The sequence below is a fragment of the Saprolegnia diclina genome, assembly GCF_000281045.1.
Source record: "Saprolegnia diclina VS20 unplaced genomic scaffold supercont1.43, whole genome shotgun sequence".
Lineage (NCBI taxonomy): Eukaryota > Oomycota > Saprolegniomycetes > Saprolegniales > Saprolegniaceae > Saprolegnia > Saprolegnia diclina.
Window position 1 is genome coordinate 377,444 of NW_008246110.1, and position 18,764 is coordinate 396,207.

The following is an 18,764-nucleotide window of genomic DNA, read 5'->3' on the forward strand; positions in this document are numbered from 1 at the left end:
TGGCCGCCCGACTGGAGCAGCAGCAGCTTGTCAAAGAGCTCGAAAAGGACGGTCGACGGCTGGTGGATTGTGCACACGACCGTGCGACCCGACTGCGCAATGCGCTTGACGCACTCCATGACGATCGTGGCGGCGCGCGAGTCGAGACCGGTCGTCGGCTCGTCCAGAAAGAGAATGCTCGGGTTCGAGAGGAGCTCGACACCAATCGTGACGCGCTTGCGCTCGCCCAGCGACAAGGCAAAGAGCTGCGCGTTGGCGCGCGCCTGGAGCTCGAGCACGACCAAAACATCGCGCACAAAGCCCGCGCGCTCGCCCGCAGACGTCGACGACGGCAGCCGCAACGCCGCGCAAAAAAGGAACGCCTCGACGACCGTCGACGTCTCCTCGTAGATATCAAACTGCTCGCAGTAGCCCATGAGGATATTGAACGTCGTGCGGTCCATCGGGTGGCCGTTGACATACAGGTCGCCGGCAATGACACCGGCCGTCTTGCGCCCGGCGATGACGTCCATGAGCGTTGTCTTGCCGGCCCCCGTCGAGCCCATGAGCGCCGTGAGCGTCCCGGGCTCAAAGCAGCCGTGGATGCCCTGGAGCAGCTGGCGGCTACTCTTTTGCTTCTTGGCGCCGACTTGGATCGTGTACGAGAGGTCGCGGAAGGCGAGCGTCACAGGCGAAAACGCGAGGCTGTTGAGCCCACTCTCGTCACTCGCATCGAGCACAGCAATGAACGTCGCGTCGGGGGTCGTCGGCGTCGCCAGTGCCATCTCGCTCAAGTCAAACGAGAGACTACGCGCAGCGACGCTGTTGCTCATCGCGTCGTCCGTGTGCCCCGCGTGCGCCGGGCGAATGCGCACGTACGTGTAGAGCACGGTCGTGAGCGCGAGCTCGACGACGTAAAACCCGAGAAGGAAGAGGACGCTCGACCAAATGTAGTCGTCGTTGATCGAGAAGCCAAAGGCGTCGAGAGCGAGGTTGCCGACGCGGCCGACCTTTTGCACAGGCGTGTCGTAGAGCGGTGTCGACGTCAGAAACTCGTTTTGGACCGCGGCCCGGAGCGCCCACGCCATGGGGTTGCACCAATAGAGCCACTGCCACCCGGCGGAGATCGACGGCCCCGGCATGATGTACCCGGACGAGACCATGTGCAAGCACATGGCAAACATTGAGAGCACCTTGGCGAGAACGGCGTCGGGCGAGATCGCAGTCCACAGCTTAAAGAACTGCGTGTACACGAGCGACGTCAAGTACACAAGCCCGACAAAGACGCCAAAGTTGCCGTGGAGACCCACACCAAAGTAGAGCGGCGAGCAAAAGGCGAGTGCTTGGGGCAAGGTCCAGAGCCACTCGAGGAGCGCCTCGGAAATCGCATACGTCGAAATCGGGAAGAAGTGAAAGGCCGACTGCTTGTAGAGCACATGGCGACGTGAGATACCCGACTCGATCGACGTGAGCGTCGCCAGCGCTTGGAAGAGCAGCGCGAGGAAGAAGAGCGACATCTTGATCGGCACGAGCGCAGCTTCTTCGGACGCCGTCGTAGCTTTTCGACCAATGTCGAGGAAGACCGTGCCGATGATCGAACCCATGACCAGCGCCTGGGCAAAGCGCGACTTGTTGAACTTCTTGTCGCGGATCGATCGATGCCTTGAGCGTCCGGCCAAAGACGACACCGAAGCTCCTGCCGTAGCTCAGTCTACTGTGCTGCGTCACAGGCTTGGACGAAAACGTCCACTCGAGCTTATTGGTGGCCGCGAGCTGGCGCCGAAGGGCGGCGTGCGCGGTGCTCTCACGGAAGCGCGCGGCAAACTGACTGCGCTGCGTGGGGCGACTTGCCACGGGGCAGCTCGTAGTTGCAAAGCGCACACCCAGCGGCGTCGTGACCTCTTGGAGAAAATCGGCAATGTCCTTGCGGGCCGGGCAGACATAGCCCAAACTTTCAAAGTACGCAGGTAACTCGGTGCGCGGGCCGTTGTAGATCATCTCGCCCTTGTCGAGCACAATGATGTCGTCAAAGAGATCGTAGACTTCGGGCGGCGGCTGCAACATCGACATGACCACCGTCTTCTCGAGCAGCTCGGCCATCGTGCGAATGGCCCTGGCAATGTCGAACGTCGTCGAGGCGTCGAGGCCGTTGGAGAACTCGTCAATGAGCAGCGTCGGCGCACGACCGGTAAGCATCTCGGCAACCGTCACGCGGCGCTTCTGACCGCCCGAGACGCCGCGGATCATGTCGTCACCAAGTGGCGTGTCGGCGCACTCGGTCAAGCCAAACACCGAGATGAGGATGTCAACCATGTGCTCTTCGTTCGCCGCGAGCGGGTCGTCGACGTCGACCGTGCCCACGAGGCACTTGTGCGCAAAATCGAGCGTCTCCTTGACCGTGAGCATCGGGTAGTGGTGGTCTTGCTGCTGCACGTACGTCGTGAGCGACGCGAGGTCGACTTGGTCGGGCGTGCACCCGTTGTACGTGATAGTGCCCGTGAGCGCCTCGTTCGATCCCGGCTTGGTGAGACCCGCAATGAGCTTGAGCAGCGACGTCTTGCCGCAGCCCGGTGGCCCCAGAATCTACCAACATTGAGAACGCTACTCAAAATGTTTTCAGATTTGGATACCAGTGTCATGGACCCGGGCTTGAGATGCGCATCAATGTTGTTGAGAATGACCCGTGTCTGGATCGTCGTGCAAGATAACGACGGCGGCGAGAAGGACGACGCGAGCGTCTGCACACTCGAGTCCGATGGCTTGACCTTGGCCGTGTAGCTCACGCCGCGGAGGCGGATCTCGGCCGTTGGCACTTGCGACGTCTGGCAAAGCTTGGCTCGGATCTGCTTGATGAGGTTGCGGAAGCCAAGCGCCTGGATGTTCTCCTTCGTAAACACCGTCGAAATGATCTGCTGCGTGCTCGTCGGGTCCTGGTTGCGCTGGCTGCTCAGAATCACGTCTTGCGTGATGCCATGGCTCTGGCAAAACGAGTCGAATAGAAACGTCGCGCGACCTGGCGACACCACGTCGTTGTCGGTTGCCCATCCGCCATCGCGGTCGTCGTGGTGGCTGGCGACGGCGTGGGCCAGCGAGAGAAGACTACGACTCGACGCGGTCATGGCCAATTTAAGAGTACGAGCACAAGGAGCAGAAAATAAGACTCGTACGTTTTCTGCGGTCACGTCTCGGATGTTGGCGGTTGCGTTGTCCGCTGTTTGATCGCGATCGTCAGGTCGTCGGTGACGTGATCGCATTGGCCGTTTCATCGACCAATCATATGCCGCCTAAAACATATGTTGACGCAATCATTGGAACGTGCGGCCAGGAACGCTGTACAGGTCCCGCGCACGATGCAGTACACTCCAAGAATGCACCTGTCGCAGCGTCCCTGTACACGATCGCATACATACATACATTGGACAATAGTGTGCTTTTGTCGTTGTATCGCATCTCTCCGTACGCAGCTCACTCCCAACGACCAAGTGCTGGTGCCAACTCCCACGCATTCAGCGTAGCCAAATACAAAGCTAACTGTGGATGAACCACACTTCACTGCGACTTGTTAGTGGTTGCTCACGTCGAACGAGTCTTTGACGAGTGCGCCAAGCGCCGTTGCGCGCTGGTTGCCACTCGACGCCATCTCGCGCGACAACGCCAAGTGCCGACTTGTTGGCACCGCTGTCGTCGCACGCTTCGTCGAGCCGCGCGTCACCGGGTCTGTGTTGTTGGTGACAAAGACCTCGTCCATGGTCGTCTGCCACACAGGCACTGCAGCTTGGACTCGCGCTACCTCGCAGGTCGCTGGCCGCAGCGGACGAGGGACGATCAGTAGAGTCGGCGGTGGCATTTCACGGCAGCCGTCGACTGGCGACGTTGCATGTAACAGCAGCTTTTCCTGGACGTCTCCCTGTACGTTTGGTCGCAAATCGGTGCCCGGCTCGGGCATGCAACGAGGCGTGGCGTCCGTCGTGCGTATCTGGTCGTCCGAAGCCTCGCAGCTGCCGTAGGGCGCTGCGCCGAGGACCTTCGTCGTCTCGTGCTTGTCAAGAGCGCTGTCTTCAAGACTAGTTCGATCAGCGGGCTCCCGCCAGTCGCCGGGGCGCTGGCCCTCGGCAAATGTCACCGTCTTCTTCTTCTTCTTCCTCTTCTGCTCTGTCGATGGCAGGCTGCTGCGACGGATTTGGTTCCCACTTGGAGCTTTTATCAAGGACGAAGACTTTGACGTGGAGATGGCAGGTTGAAGCCGGCGACTGCGCTCGGTGGTGGCGGGCGATGCGGTCACCAAAGCCACTCGACTCGATACGTCTCGCGGTCGCAATACCTCGGTTGGCAGAACGCTCACAAACAGTTCGTCGGGAGCCCTTGGTCGCACGTCAAGAGCGCATGCCGACGCCCTACACCGCACCTGCATGAGCTTACGAAGCGCAACTAGACCGCATACTGCTGCTGCTGGCGATCGTCGGACGTCCCTTGTGGCAGGTACTCGTCATCTGGTGGAGAGAGGCCAATATCGCTGTCGTCACAGTCTAGCATACGATGGCAACCGAGACACAGACCGTACAGGCCGCACCGAGAAAGTCCAGCCGCGTGGCTTCGAGTGCTGGGTCGTTCGAGGACGAGCGCTTGCGCAGCATCTCGGGCGTGACGTGTGGCGTCCACGCGCCATGCGTCGGCGGCGTCGATGCTACGTGTGCGCTCTGTCGACGCGCCGGCAAGCCCGTTTGGTCGAACAGAGACGTCGGTGGCTGCGCTTCGTCAAAACTGCGCTCGCGCACCGCTCGTGGTGCTTCAACATAGCTGGTAGGAGACGATAATGCCGTCGCGGCGGCTCGTTTCGAGGTCACACCTGCCGGTGGCGACGTCATCAGCGCCACCTCGGTCGATTGCTCAAGGTACGCGGCCCACGGCGTTCGAAGCGGTGCGACAACACGCGTCTCATTCTTCGCGTGGTCGACGCTCCGGCGTCGCGGCGAGACCAGCGGCTCTCTTGCTGTGGCCGACAGTGTCGTGTCGAGATCGGCCAGGCAGACACGCTTGGCGCGCCCGCGCGTCACCGCCTCCCGTCGCCGCTTGCTCATCAAGCTACTTCTGCGTGACGCGTGCAATCACACAATAGGCGCGATCTTGCCAAGCGGCGCCGATCTTAGTTCTTCGAGAAATCTTTGCCGACGCTTCCTCCTCCTCCGACGCGCTGCGGTGCAACAGTCATGCTAGTCTTATCGTCGTGTTAGGCTACGCGATAAGGATACCGCCGAGGCCAAAGTTGATGGTCGCCAGCAGCATCTCGTGCATCTTTTGCTTGGTCGTATACGGCGGCAGCTCGACCGAGAAGAAGCACGTGTGGGCGACTGGCAAGCTCAACGCGGCGTCGCGCCCGCCCTTTTTCGTGAGCTTGAACGGCTGCGGCCACTTGCCCCGGGGAAGGCGCGACCGGCCCCACGCAAAGCGCACAAAGTCGGAGCGCTGCTCGTCCGAGAAGGACGCCATGACGTCCCAGAAGAGCTGGACTGTCTCGTCGTGCTCCGTGTAGCCATCGTAGCGCGTGTGCTGGCGCCAGATCGCAATGTCGATCTTTGGGCTGCCGCACGTCAGCATCTCCATCTCTTGCCACGTGAGAAGCGTCAATACCCGCAGCGGGAAGAGCGCTGCGAGCCCTCGCCGCATCGCGTTGCATTGAACGTCGACTTCGTGCAAGCGGTAGCTTTCCACGAGCCGGCAGTACTCGCTTCGGTTGGCAAAGGTCACGGCAAGCGAAGCGCCGTTCGGGACGAGCTCGACGAGCTGCCCGTTCGAGCCAAAGGTCGTAAAGCGCAGCTCCAAGTCGGCAAACGCGGTCTGAAACTGCGCGTCGTTTGTGATCCCGTCGGCCTCGCAGTCGCGGATCCCATCGAGCATCTGGACGAGGAGCGCGTCCGTGCCCTCGAGGTCGGCGCGGTCCACCGGCTGCTGCAAGAGGTGCTTCCACACGAGCGGGCAAAATGCAAACGGAAAGTCGCCGCGGGTCCGTAGGGAAATGCCCTGCGACGCCACATGAGTATCAATCTTTCAACGTATCAAGGTGGCACGTACGAGCAATTTGCCAACGAATTCGAGCATTTGAATCGCTACCGGCGACGTGCACCGGCTGTTGGGAAGGTACATGCCTCGGTTGAGCCCTAGCCCACACGACAATATGATGAGAGAGCACTAGCATGGACTTGGATTGTCCACTATAACAAGCGGGCAGATGGAATACCAGTGTTGTGCTGGCCGTTGGGACACAGCAGAAACAGGGCGAAGTGCGCACCGAAGAGGTCGTCGACCATCGAGTTGGTGCCTTCACGGTACACGCCGCCCCAGTCGACGCCCTCCTCGCCGCGGAATTTGACGCTGAAGAGCCGGCCTTTGCTGTCGATTTTGCGCCGAAGGGCTTTCGTGTCGACGCTCTGCAGCTGCCGGAACGCTTGCGCGAAGAAACACTCGGAGACCGACGGCTCCACCTCGCGGTCTTCGCGGGACTCGAGCGCGCGTAGCCGATCGAGCGTGATGCGCGCCGTCGCGTTGGCGTTGGTCGTCTCGGTGGCCACGCCCGTGGCTTCGATCGCGGCCTCGACGACCTTTTGCTTGGCTTCGAAAAAGATGCAGTGGCTCAGCGACCGCAGCTACCACGTGCTCCTGAGCTACGCTGCGGTATCGCGTCATGTACCTTGTGGGCAATGGACCACGACGACGTGACGTCGCTGAGGTCGAGCAGTGGCATGCACGCTGCAAGCCGCGCGTTGAAGCAGCGCAGCAGTGCGTACCGGAGCTGAATCTACAAGCAACAATACGTGAGCGTCATTGAATCGACATGCGACGCAGACGGTCGAGAGCGGCAGATGCAAAAGCAGCGAGCACCGAAGCCCGTCCAAGGTCGGATGGATGCGAATGTCGGCCGGCGCCAAGTCGGTCGCGGGGCCGCTGCCGTCGAGCAACGGGTTCTCCATGTGCAAATTGACCCAGTCGACGAGCTGCGCGTCCATGGCGTTGGTCCATCGCATAGCTTGCAACGCCGCCAGACTCGCCTCGAGGGACTGGAGGCTGCAGCGCGCCAGCTGCCGTTCCAGAGCCAGACCCACCGCCGTGATCGTCATCGAAAGCCTTGGCGACGTCGCACGCGGCGTATAAGTGTACCGGACGGCGTTGCCAGCGATTTCCATCACCTCGGTGACGACGATCGGTGTCCAAACAATGGCCGCGTCGTCGACACCGTCGTCGGGCACGATGGCCGACGCCATCTCGAGACCGTCGTACTCGGTCAAGCGCGCATCGAGGCACACCCGAAGCGAGTGGGCCCCGGGGTACACAGTCTCGCCGCGCGTGGCGTCCTCGACGACGGTCGACGCACCGTGCACATCGAGCCAGAGAAGCGTGACGAGGTCCTGCGAGAGCGGCGCCGAGGGGTCTTGGGCTAGATGCGCGGCCAGCTGCATGGTCTCGTAGATGACGAGCAGGAGATTTGGCGCTTCCGAAGGCACGAGCAACGGCGGCGCGATCGGCGTCACCAACCTCGGCACGTCGGCGCTCGCGTGTTGGACAACGACCGCGAGTTCGAGAAGCTGCAACAGATGCGACGACACAAACGGCTTGCCCTTCTTGAGCTCACTCTGCGCTTGCGCCAGTGCGAGTTGGCCCATGCGCTGAAGCGGCGTCAAGTCTGGCAGCGTAGCGAACGCCGAGATGTTGGCGAGGAGCTGCAAAAGAAGCTGAATGACCTTGTGTTTCTTCGGAGCCCGCGGCGACTGGAGGTACTGCACCAGCGCGCCGTAGACGCAGTCGTTGTGCACCGACGGCGGCGAGACGCGCTGCAAGAGGAACTCGAGGAGCCAGCACGCATACTCGAGCGACGGCTGCGTGAGCACGTCGGCTTCGTTGCGCCATTGAATACTGGGCACCGCCTGCACCTGCAGCCGAAAGCCGTAGCTCGTCGCTGCCTCGTTTTCTTCGGCCGCAGAAAACTTGAGCCAAAACGTCGCTTGGGGCACCCACACGTCCGTGAACGGCTTGGTCGCCGAGAACGTTGCGAGTTGCTGCTTGCAGTCGACGTCAGCGTACAAACTGAGCGTCGTCTTGCCCACCAAGAGGCTCCGCTTGTCGAAGATGACGCGCACGGTCGGTGCACTCGGGCCGTGGACGACTGCAATGTACTCGGCACGGTGGTAGTACGGGTGCAAGGACTCGACATCGACGCTCGTTGTCGGCGACCCTTCTTGGGCCACTTTGGTCGAATCGACAAAGTGTTGAATGCACTCGGCGACGAGCACGGGCGTCACCGGACTCTTCTCGATCGCGACGAGCGCCACGAGCTTGGTCTCGAGCGCGTCTTTGAGCGGCGCAATGTGCCCCACGTCTTGCGCTGCAAAGGACCCGGCGGCCACGAGTTTGAGCAGCTGGACAAACGACGAGGCGCCACCGACCATCGCGAGGACTTGGAGCGGGTCGGACGTGGCCATGACCAGTCCGACGATCGCGTGGCGGGCGTAGTACGTCGAGAGCGCTTGCTCGGTTCGCAGCGCGACCGCGTAGATGCTCTGCACGTCGACGAGCGGTTCGTCAAACACTTTGATCCAGCGTTTTGCGTGCGTTGGCGCTACGTACGCCTCTTCCATCGCGCCGTTCTCCGTGTTGAGGAACGCGAGCAGCACGCCGTGGGACGGGTGGCAGCGCACGAGCGTCCCGGACCGGCCGGCGCTTGAGAGCCGCGGCACCGGGCCCACCGTCTCGGCGACCGTCAAGACGAGGTTGGTCGGAAGGTAACTGGGGTCCAAGGGTGCGATTGCCCCCGACGGCAGCCGCGCCAAAATCGGTGCCAGCGTCGCCGCCATGAGACCCGTGTCGACCAACGCCGGTGCGTCATCCGTGCCCGAGGTAGCTTCGAGGAGGAGCATGTCGGGCTGCTCGGCGACTTCCAGCGCGGCGGCGTCATCAAGTGACGCGTCCGACGCGTGGCAAAACGCGTCCGTTTGAAGATTCAACGGCGTCGAGAAGCGCCGGCCGTGCTCCATGAGCCACTCGACGGCGCGGTTCGAGTCTTGGCCGCAGAGGTCGAGCGCCATGAGGATCAGCCGTGGCGGACAGCCCGAAATGAGCTGCAAATCGCGTATCTTTTCGTCGCGCGAGGCGTCCTGCACGGCAACGGTCGCCCTCGCCGCCGCTGCATGCGCCTCGCGCTGCCGCTGCTGCTGCCGGAAGCGTTCCGCGGGCTCGCCCATGAGCCACTCGACAGCGGCGTTCGGGTCGTCACGGGCGTGCTCGAGCGCGGCCAAGCACAGTTCCATTTCAAACCCCATCGCTGCCAGCGTCGAGGCAAAGCCCTGTCGCGTCGGTGGCACCGTGTCCAGCGACGACGACGACGTTGACGTTGACGGCGGCGGATCCACAACGACCGGCGCAACCGGCTCGGGCACACCGCGAAACATCTGTGGGCCCAAGGGCGTCGACGCTTCAATGAGGCGCGAGAGGATGCTGCGACTCCGCTCTTGCAGGTCGACGACGCTCACAAACTGTGCGAGATGCAAGGGCGTCAGCGCCGTCGCCAAGAGACTCGAGAGCGTCGTCACGGCCTCGTGCTGCATCGTCGAGTGGCGCAAGAACGACTGCAACGCCAAGAGCGCGCGCGACCGGATCTGCGCTCGCCACAAGGACGCGTCGTCGTCAAGGCTCGCAAACTGCAGCAAAATTGGCATGAGCTCCAAGCTAAAAATGGTCGGCCCGACCGACGGCGCCAGCTGCATCTCTTCGATCGGCGTCACCGCATGCCACGCCACGTCTTGGACGTTGTCGTCTTCGTCAAAGACGACGCGGGCCGTGGCTTGCACGCGGTGGATGAGCGTAGCGACCAGTGGCGGCGCCGTGTCACCGGTGACCACGTGCACCTTGCCGCCAATGCGGAAGCAGTCCGAGTGCGCACCGAGCACGCAGAGCGCACCGAGGGCCCGTAGCACCGTCGTCCGCGCGCGTAAGTTGCTCTCGAGCGACGGAAGCGCGCTCACGATCGGCGCGGCCTTGCGAATCGCGAGCCCGAGGACATCGGCCACCTTGGTGCGCCAGTTGGGCGTGTTGAGGAGCAGCCGAAGCAGCGCGACCGCCTCGGACGCAAGCGTCAAGTAGATCTGGCCGGTTTGGAATCCCAACGGATTCGAGAGCGACTCGGTCATCGACTGCGAGATGGTACTGTTGAGACTCGAGACGCCGCTGCAGATCGAGTCCGAGACGCGGTCCAAGAGCGTGTCGAGGAACACCGACTCTGTGCCGAGCAGCGCGCCGATCTGACTCGGTGCCACGGACGGCGCCACTTGCCGAAGAATGAGCTGCACCATGCGCTGGACGCGGGGCGACCCGAGCCGGAGAAGCATCACAAACTCCCGAAGCATGCTCGGTTTCGTCACGTGCTCGATCGCGGGGTACGTATGACTCTGCGAAAAGAGAAACCGGAGCAGCGAGAAGACGAGGCTCTCGATCTCCAACGGCTCGAGCACCTCGTTGAGGTTGGCCGCCATCACGATCGGGATCGGCGTTGAGAGCGAGCGCAGCATGGACGGCTGCTGCGCGCGAATGAGGTGCTCGGCGTCGTGCAAGATGCGTGTCGCAGCGCTGAGCTCCTTCTCGACCATCTCAAACACCTTGCGGTGGAGCTCGATCGAGAACCAGAGACGCTGCGCAATCGGCAGCTCGAGCGCCGATGCCGCCGCCGCCGACTTGGCCGCATCGCTCAAGTCGGACTTCTGCTTTTCCCGAAGCGGTGCGACCACCGACGCTTTTTCTTGCCGACGCTTCTTGGCACTGAGCGCAGATTGAATGGCTTCAACTTCACAGCGCTCGCGGATGCCCGAGATGGCCACGATGCCCAAGTACTGAAACGCAAGGTACGCTGCGTCTTGCACCAGCCGCCGTGAGAGCACCGCTTCGTCGTAGCTGCGCGGCAACGGCGGCAACGATGCGCCCGCATCGCCTTCGTCGTCTGAGAACACAAAGTGATCTTCCACGGCCTCGAGAGCCTGGATCTGCGTCTGGACGCATGTGACATGGCGCACCCACTTGGACGATTGCGACGACCGAAAGTGACGCTGGAGACGCGTCATGCCGTCACGGAGCGTGCGCCAGTCGCGCGCCGAAGCCACGTGCGACCAGAGGGGCACGTTGGTGCGGCTCCACTGGCACTTGGTGAGCAACGCGTTCCAGCCCGCGGGATTCGCATGGCTCGTCTCAACAAGCGAGAGCTCGCCGTCGCCTTCGTCGAGGTGCCAGCTCCAGAGAGGCTGCGGCGTTGCAAAGGGCTGTCGCCGGTGCAAGTTGGCGAGGATCTCAGTCTGCGACCGCGCGCCTTGCCAGAGCCGCAACTGCGAGAAATAGCCTTTGAACTTGCGCTGGACAACGCCACTGTTGGTCGGGTCGGGCAGCCAGCTCCCGAGCCGACCGGCGCGCCACAGGACCTTGGTCGCGGCCTTCATGTAGTGTTTTTTCTCGGCCAAGAGACCATTCACGTACAACGAGAGCGACTTGGCGTCGTGGTCGTAGCTCACAGCGACGTGCTGCCACAGCGCGCAGTGAAACTCAAACGCAAAGAGCATCTCACGCGGGACCGCCCCCGCGATGGCGACTTGCAGCTGCCGCTCGACGAGCTCAATGTGCACCGACCCGTCGAGGAACCCGTGGTCGCTGCGCAAGGTGCTGTATCCCGAGAGTTCGTGGGGCAGCATCCAGAGCTCAAAGCAAAACGACGACGGCAGGGACGGCGGTAGCGCGGGGAGGTCGACCGTGCTGACGACATCGTCGCTCACGTTGAGCTGCAGCACCTTGTGCCCGAGCTCGGACGGCTTGCACCACTTGAGTCGCGTCGTGAGGCTGCGAAGGAAGGCCGCGTACATGGACACGGTCGACGAGCCCGTGAGACTCTTGCTGCTGTTGAGACTACCCGACTTCTGCGGCCAGAGCGCTTGCGCAATGGCGGGCGCTTGCCGGACCACAGTGAGGATGTTGCGCTTGGCGACGTCACCAGTGGCCAACATGCCGTCCCGCACGTAGCTCTCCGAGAGTGCGTACCACTCGGTATTGACCTGCGGCAGCTGCGAGAGCTCGGCGGTCGCGTCGTCCCGGCGCGCGCTCACGCTCCAGAGCTTGCTCAAATGCGCGATAATGTCGGCGCGCAGCAAGAACTCGTGGTCGCGGGGCTCAAAGTCAAGCGCCCACGCGCACATGAGGCTCTGCTGCAAGAGTGGCGACGTCGCCTTCGCGAGCATGGACGCCAAGAGCGTGTACAGATCGGCAAAGCTTGCTTGGACGTCGTCAAGCACCTTGCTCACACAGCCTTCGAGGCCCTTGAGGTAGTGGTGCCGCACGGTCGGTCGGAACGCGATCGGATGCGACGGCTCCGAGTGCTCGACGTGCGTCTCGCGCGCCAGCTTTTCATCGTCAGTGAACCCGCGCAGCGCCGGCCGGAGGAAGAGAAGCGCGCCGTAGCGCGCCGAGTCGAACGAGAGGCTCCCAAGCACACTGCGCATGGCGTCAAGGCCAAAGATGCGCGCTTCCGACCGCGCATAGCGGCGTTCGAGAAGCGCATCCAAGATGGCGGGCGGCGCGCCAACGCCGTGCCGGACGTAGAGGTCGCAGGCTTTGACCATCGCGCTGAGGTAGGCCTCATCGTGCGCGTCGTCCGGGTCGTCGTCGTCGTCGGCTGCGTCATCGGCCAGCGTCGGGTCGCTTGGTTTCCGCTTGCTTCTAGTCTCTGTGCGCCACTTGTGCTGTGCGCGTAGCACTTGGACGAGCCCCGACCACTTGCGCGAGTCCGAGTCTGAGAGCGACCGCCAGCGATCCACCATGGGCTGCAGTGACGGCGGCGTCTGCGTCGCACTCCATTTTTCGGCCAAATTTGAGAGCGCGACTTGCGAGCTCAGGCCCCATTGTGTGTACTCGCCGGACGGCGGCTCGACGCTGCAGAGGAAGCGCGCGCGGTCAATGACGTGGTCGACAAACGTAGCAAACTGCTTGGGAGGCGTGAACGTCGCGTCGAGGCCCTACACCATGCACGACCCAGCTGAGAACGACCTCGTCCGCCTCGCAACAGTACGGTCGGTATCTCGGACGACGTGGCTTCGACCCGACCAAGTCGCTTGTCGTCTTCTTCTACCATGTCATACTATCAAGTTGATTCAAAAAAGAATAAATACCGGCGCCGAGCTTGGCCTTGTACTCGTGCTTCATCTTGATGAGCCAGTGGCGCAGCGTGAGGATGCTCCGCCACAGCACGAGCATCTCGGGCGACGGCACGATGCGCGCGACCGTCTCGGAGGCCGCGACGACGGCCTTGGCTTCCTGCACGAGAGGTGGCGGCGCGTGTTTGATGAGCGCAGCAAACATGTAGTGCTCGGCTTTCGGGTACTTTTCCTGGCGACGCCACATGGACACGTCCGGCGCCGCGTCTTCGAGCCACCCGACAATGACATGCGCCACCGTTGGCAGCGACCGCGTGAACGCCGCGTCGCTCCAGAGACCGTCGTTCGTCTCGAGCGGCCGGCACATCTTCATCGAGTCTTTGCGCGGCCGTCGCTTCTCGTCAACGAGCGCAAACAACGGGTCGGCGCACTCGGCCCACTCTTGCTTGACGGCCGTGGCCCAATTCATGGACGTTGTCGACGACGACGAGTCGGCAATCCCACCCGAGAGCAGCTTGGACTGCAACCACGGCTGGAGCTCCTCTTCGACGCCATCCACCGGTGGGCCCGAGATGAGTGTGCCCGTGACACGCCCGGCCAGCGACGCTGTCGTCTCGAGAACATCCAAGAGCCACGGCAGCTGCAGAGTCGACTTGGCGATACCACCGGTGCGGATCTCGACCACGTCGTGGAGGCCGTAGACCGACACAGCTGGCAAGCACGCAGTTGGAAACGTGAGATCGCCAAGCGGCGCGGACCCGAGCGACGTGCCATTGTACGCAAACGCCAATGTGTTGGCATCAAAGTCGATCGTGAGACTGCAAATGTCGCCATGGTGCAGCGTGATGCGCGGCCCGTACGCATGGCGGGTCCCGTAAACCCAGACGGCGCCGATCGCTGGCATCCAGCCGATACTGGCGTACGCAGCGTCTTGGCCGAGAAAGACGGCGCTGATGGGGTGTCGAAGCGCGTCCGAGACCGCTTCGACACCGACGACCACGTGGCCTGAGACGCCGCCGCCGACGCGACTGCTCTTGACGACAAACTCGATCGTGTGGATACCGGCGACAAACGTGCACGTGGCAAAGCACGACCGCCAGTACTCGGACTCGCCCGTGACTGTGACTGCATTCCCGAGGTGGCCCAAGCTCATCGAGTGCGCCTTGCGCTTGCCGTTGAACTTGAGGCCAAGGACACCGTCCATCGGGACGATCGGCGGCAGCGTGTCCATCGGGTTGTCTTCTTCGACAAGGAACGTCGGGACGCCGTAAGCGGCGCCCGTCAAGTTTTGCGAATTCGGAAATCCCGACGATCCCGACGCGTAGCAGTCGCGCAGAATCTTGATGAAGCTGCCGTCGTACTCTTCGTCCGGGAGGTTCTCCTTCTTGTACCAAGGGTCGCCGCCGTTGGCAAACTCTTGCGTCGTGAGCCGGTACAGCTTGCCTTGACAGAGCCGGACGCTCGACGGCAACGGCTCGTACACATACCCGAGGCCATCGCGCTTGGCGACGGGGCCGACGCTGATCGACGCCAAGAGCGCTTGGCTGGCTTCGTCCCAGAGCCGAATCGTGTGCGCGTGGAGGAGGACGCCGCCGTTCCGCGCGGGGTTGACCGACCGACCGAGCGCCACGATGGTGAAGGACGCGACAGCCTCAAACTGAAACCCAATTTGGCCTTCGAAGTGGTCCTTCTCGCCCGTGTAGAGTTTCGAGAAGACGTTGTAGAGCTGCTTTTGGACGCGGCGCGGCGACGCATCGACTTGCCACTTGCCGACGTCGTCGACGCGCGCCGCATACGCGTGCAAGCGCTTATCAAGCGCGAGAAACCGCTTCTCGGCCTTGCACAGCACGTCGCTTTGGCCAGCGACAACGTCGAGGACGCGCAAAAGCCGCGTGAGCTTGGGCAGCATCGGTCGTGCAAGCCACACTTGGCGCCGGAGGAGGCAGAGACCGCTGACAAACCACGGCAAGAGCTCGCCGACCATCGACTGCGTCAGCGCTGGCTCTTGGGCTTCGAGGCGTTCGCGGCACGAGCTTAGAAAGAGGTTGCTGTACTGCAGCACGGCATCTTGAACGACGACGCGGTCGTGCGCGCGGCGCGGCCTCTCGTCGTCGTCGCTGCTCTTGGTGAGCTCAATGGCTTGCGAGAGGATGTAGAGCTGAAACATCTTGAGGCATTCGATCGCAGGCGTCGCCAACGCACCGTCGCACGCCATGAGATGCGATAGAATCTCCTGCACATGCGCGTTGTGCGTGCGGTCGGGCAGCACCGGGCAGAGCGTAAGGACGCCCATGGGCCCTGGACTCGCCATGCGCTGGAGGAGCTTGGTGAGCATGAGGAACCGCGCACTGGACGGCGAAAACGTCACTTGCGCGTGCGACCGAAGCAGCGTCAAGAGCAAGCTCGTCCGGTCCCACGGCGACGGGTACAAAAGCGAGAGACCCGACATGAGCGTCTGGGCGGCAGTCACTTGGAGCTTCTGGTGCCGCGGCTGGGACGGCCACGCCTTGGACTTGAGCGCGGGCGACAGCGGGTTGCTCAAATGCACGCTGGCGACACTCTCGAGTGTCGTGCGGATCGACGTCAAGAGCGACGGCGCAATCGCATCCGATGGCAGTGCGTACGTCTCCATATTCGCGAGCTGAGCGCCAATAAGCTCAATGTAGAGCCACGCGCGGTGGCTCGCCAAAGCTAACGGCCGGTCGCACAGCGTTGGCAGCGCCGACAACGTCCTGGTGAGTTGCGCCAAGAGCACGTCCAGCGTCGTCGCATGGGGCTGGAGACAGTACGCTTCTTCGAACTGCACGTGGTAGCTCGGCGTACACGTTAGCGTCTGGCTCAGCCCATGCAGCTTGCTCAGGATCGCAGTCGCAATCTCGTCGACGCCATATACGCCGGCGGCTTTGAGCGCGTCACGCGTTGTCACCAGCGTCAACACGTCATCGTCATCTTTGTCCGACGCTGGCGCATGTGACGACGATGACGGCGAGGATGCGTCGGCGCGCGTCCCGACGCGGCAGATGGCGCACCGCCCTTGTCCGCCCTTGTTGTTAAACTCGCAGTGGTGGCACACCCAGTCGTCGACCGTCATCACGAACGGGTCGACCCAGATCGCATGAGCTCCGTGGTTGGAGCCGCTGCAGCTGATGCGCAGCTCGAGCATGCGCACGAACCGAATGTCGACGTGGAAGGGCTCGAGTGACGACGGCGACGTCACGGGCCGTGACTTCCAGAGCACTTTGGTGTCGCCGACAATCGAAAACACGACGGAAATCCCTCGCTGTGCCAGCACGTCGGCGCCGACGTCGTCGTTGATGCTCACCGCGCCTTCGATGCTCGCGTAGCCGCCTTGGAGGTCGTACGTCGCAAACGCCTCGCCGCGCGCCGGCGGGTGCAGCGAGAGCGACCGTTGCCGGTGCTCGCCGCCTACGCTGATCGTGGTCGGCGCTTGGCCGCCCTCAGTCGCGCTCTCGCCAGGATACCCAAGCGCATTGCCCCGGCCAAACCGCCCGTGGCCGACGCTAAACTCGTATTCGCTCAACGTCGAGAGGTACACGGGGTCGGCGCCGGCACTCTTGGTCGCGCGCGTCGTCTCGCCCCACTTGTGCAAGCTCAAAAGCGAAATGACCTTGCCCGAGCCGTAGAAACTCACGGCCGGGTACACCTCGTGGCCGCTCAGATCGGTAAAGACGACGCCAAAGTCGGTGCCGTTGATGCTGTACGCCATCGTGCCCGCCGTCATGTCGACGTCGATCTGGACCGTGTCGCCCGGGTGCACCTTGCCGATCGACCGACTCAGCTTGTGCCCACGCGCATACAAATTGCCGTTGTAGCCGCGGAGCATCCAGAGGCTCGGCGACGAGTCGTAGCCGCTCACGGTCACGGGCAAGATCGCCGCGCCAAAGCACGTCATCTCGTCGTCGGCAGTGTCGTTGTCCAACCGAAACTTCCAACTCGCTTTGCCCGAAGCGATCGGCGCGTTCACGAGCGCGTGCTGGTAGCTTGTCTCACGCGTGCGCACCGACTGCCCGCCGTCCTCGACCGACGTGCCCGCCGAGCAGAGCGTCGCTTCAAACCCGGCGCGGACCTTCCGGGACTCGTGCGACGGCGTAGCTTGCGAGACGCGGACGCGCTCGGTTTCGTGGTGCAGTGCCAGCTGCTCGTAGAACGCGCAGCCTTGCGCGAGGAGGTAGCTCTCCAAATGGGCATGGGCCGTGCGAAGCAGCGTCAAGAGCATCTCGACGTACCGGACGCTGGCCGTGAGCGATCCGGTCGCTAATGCCCACGCGTGGAGACCGCCAAACGCTTCAATGACCACGTCCGACGTACTCGGCTCCACGCGAGAGGCCTCGACAAGCCAGCGCTCGAGGTCGTGCATGATGATTTGCGGCGACGCAATGTCATCTCTTGGCCGCAGCAAGCGCACGTACGAGAGGCCGTACGTACCCTCCTTGTTGGTCGTCGGGACGCCCGAGAAGACGAGGCGAATGGCTGTGCACTGAAGCAGCGGCGGAAACAGCAAGGTCGTTGGCAGCGGCGAGCCCGGCTTGTGCGTCCACTCGGCGACGGTAGCAAAGGCCGGCGCCGCGGTCGTCGCGCTCTGCAGCGCAAACGTACTGGGCTGGCTACTGCCGTGCCACGTCACCAGTATCGACGAGATGGTCGTCGGCTGCGAGAGCGAGATCGTGAGCAGCACCGTGCCCGAGCGCGGCGGCGTGAGCCAATACGCAGCGTCGCTTGGATCCAACAGCAGGGACGGCGGGTGCAGCGCCGATGACGACGACGCGTCGACGCAGTCTTTCGTCAGCGCCACGTCTTCCTCCGGTGGCTTTTCTTCGGGGCTCCAGTACGAAAAGAGCGAGAGCGGCGGGAAGTTGCGCAGAAGGCGCACCATCTCGACGAACGGGCCGAGCGCATTCTCGTGGCGATAGTCGAACGACCCGAGGAGCGTCGAGAGCGCGCGGATGGCCACGTGGTGCAGCTCGACGTGCGGCGAGGCCTCGGCGCGCGCGCGCTCGCGTCGCTGGACGCGGTCCGACTGCATCATGTTGGCAACGATGGATGCGCTGTGAAACATGACAGCAAACCGACGCTCGAGCACGTACGTAAAGAAGGATGTCGGTAGCGCGTCGAGGAGGAGGCCTTCGAGCGTGCGCACGAGACACTTGTCGTCGTCGAGGCGGCCGGCGCTCGTCCGGTGCGCGTGGTCCATGACGCTCTGGCGGCACTTGGCGCGCCGTGCCGGGTTCATGCGGTGCTCGGTCGGGAGGTCGCCAAAGTAGTTGTCGCCGCAAATGAGGCCGCGTACAAACGTGTCTTGGAGCAAGTTGCGCTGGAGGTCCTTGAGGTACAGCTCGCTCTTCAAGTACTCGTCCCAGCTGCCCATATTGGAGTACTGCAGCGGCGCAAAGCACACGGCGCACGCGCGCGACTTGCCCGAGTGCAGCATCGCCGGCTTGGGCATCCAGCCCTGGTCCTGCTCGGGCAGCTCGAACTCGCGCACGCTGATCTGCGGGTCGGCAGGCGACGGCGGCGCTGGCGTTGGCACCGAGACAACGGGCGCGGCTTGCATCAGGTCCAACGTGGGGCGCGCAAGATATCGAAAAGTACAGCCTT

General features: G+C 63.0%; 3 protein-coding genes across 4 annotated transcripts; all 3 read right to left on the bottom strand.

The window, feature by feature from the left end:
• Positions 1-30: 30 nt before the first annotated feature.
• On the bottom strand, positions 31-3,098 carry SDRG_11716 (hypothetical protein; the record flags this gene model as incomplete). The annotated part of the gene is made up of 4 exons (XM_008617765.1): positions 31-38; positions 89-1,592; positions 1,618-2,562; positions 2,610-3,098. 4 exons carry the CDS (start codon positions 3,096-3,098, stop codon positions 31-33), a joined length of 2,946 nt encoding a protein of 981 aa, XP_008615987.1.
• Positions 3,099-3,510: 412 nt separating this feature from the next.
• On the bottom strand, positions 3,511-5,170 carry SDRG_11717 (hypothetical protein). Its single transcript, XM_008617766.1, has 3 exons — positions 4,550-5,170; positions 4,421-4,505; positions 3,511-4,373 (listed from the first exon to the last, which is right to left on the bottom strand). The coding sequence occupies exons 1-3, from the start codon at positions 5,055-5,057 to the stop codon at positions 3,542-3,544; spliced, it is 1,425 nt and encodes a 474-aa protein (XP_008615988.1). The 5' UTR covers positions 5,058-5,170; the 3' UTR covers positions 3,511-3,541.
• Positions 5,171-5,175: 5 nt separating this feature from the next.
• SDRG_11718 lies at positions 5,176-18,745 on the bottom strand. Of its 2 annotated transcripts, none has more exons than XM_008617768.1 (7): positions 13,164-18,745; positions 13,064-13,119; positions 6,822-13,010; positions 6,665-6,772; positions 6,215-6,620; positions 6,049-6,134; positions 5,176-5,997 (listed from the first exon to the last, which is right to left on the bottom strand). In XM_008617768.1, exons 1-7 carry the CDS (start codon positions 18,718-18,720, stop codon positions 5,212-5,214), a joined length of 13,188 nt encoding a protein of 4,395 aa, XP_008615990.1. In that variant the 5' UTR covers positions 18,721-18,745; the 3' UTR covers positions 5,176-5,211. The 2 variants fall into 2 exon arrangements, with proteins under 2 accessions (XP_008615990.1, XP_008615989.1); XM_008617767.1 differs by having other exon boundaries at positions 6,049-6,165.
• Between the last annotated feature and the right edge of the window lie 19 nt (positions 18,746-18,764).

What these genes read in the sequence shown, in the direction of transcription:
- SDRG_11718 (XM_008617767.1), bottom strand. Translation starts at nt 18,720, where the DNA reads ATGCAAGCCGCGCCCGTTGTCTCGGTGCCAACGCCAGCGCCGCCGTCG. An exon ending in CGTCGTCCGAGATACCGACC is followed by an intron (nt 13,011 to 13,063) that starts GTACTGTTGCGA and finishes TGCATGGTGTAG; the next exon opens with GGCCTCGACGCGACGTTCAC. An exon ending in CGTGGTCCATTGCCCACAAG is followed by an intron (nt 6,621 to 6,664) that starts GTACATGACGCG and finishes AGCACGTGGTAG; the next exon opens with CTGCGGTCGCTGAGCCACTG.
- SDRG_11717 (XM_008617766.1), bottom strand. Translation starts at nt 5,057, where the DNA reads ATGAGCAAGCGGCGACGGGAGGCGGTGACGCGCGGGCGCGCCAAGCGT. An exon ending in CACGCGGCTGGACTTTCTCG is followed by an intron (nt 4,506 to 4,549) that starts GTGCGGCCTGTA and finishes ATCGTATGCTAG; the next exon opens with ACTGTGACGACAGCGATATT. An exon ending in GACGATCGCCAGCAGCAGCA is followed by an intron (nt 4,374 to 4,420) that starts GTATGCGGTCTA and finishes GGTGCGGTGTAG; the next exon opens with GGCGTCGGCATGCGCTCTTG.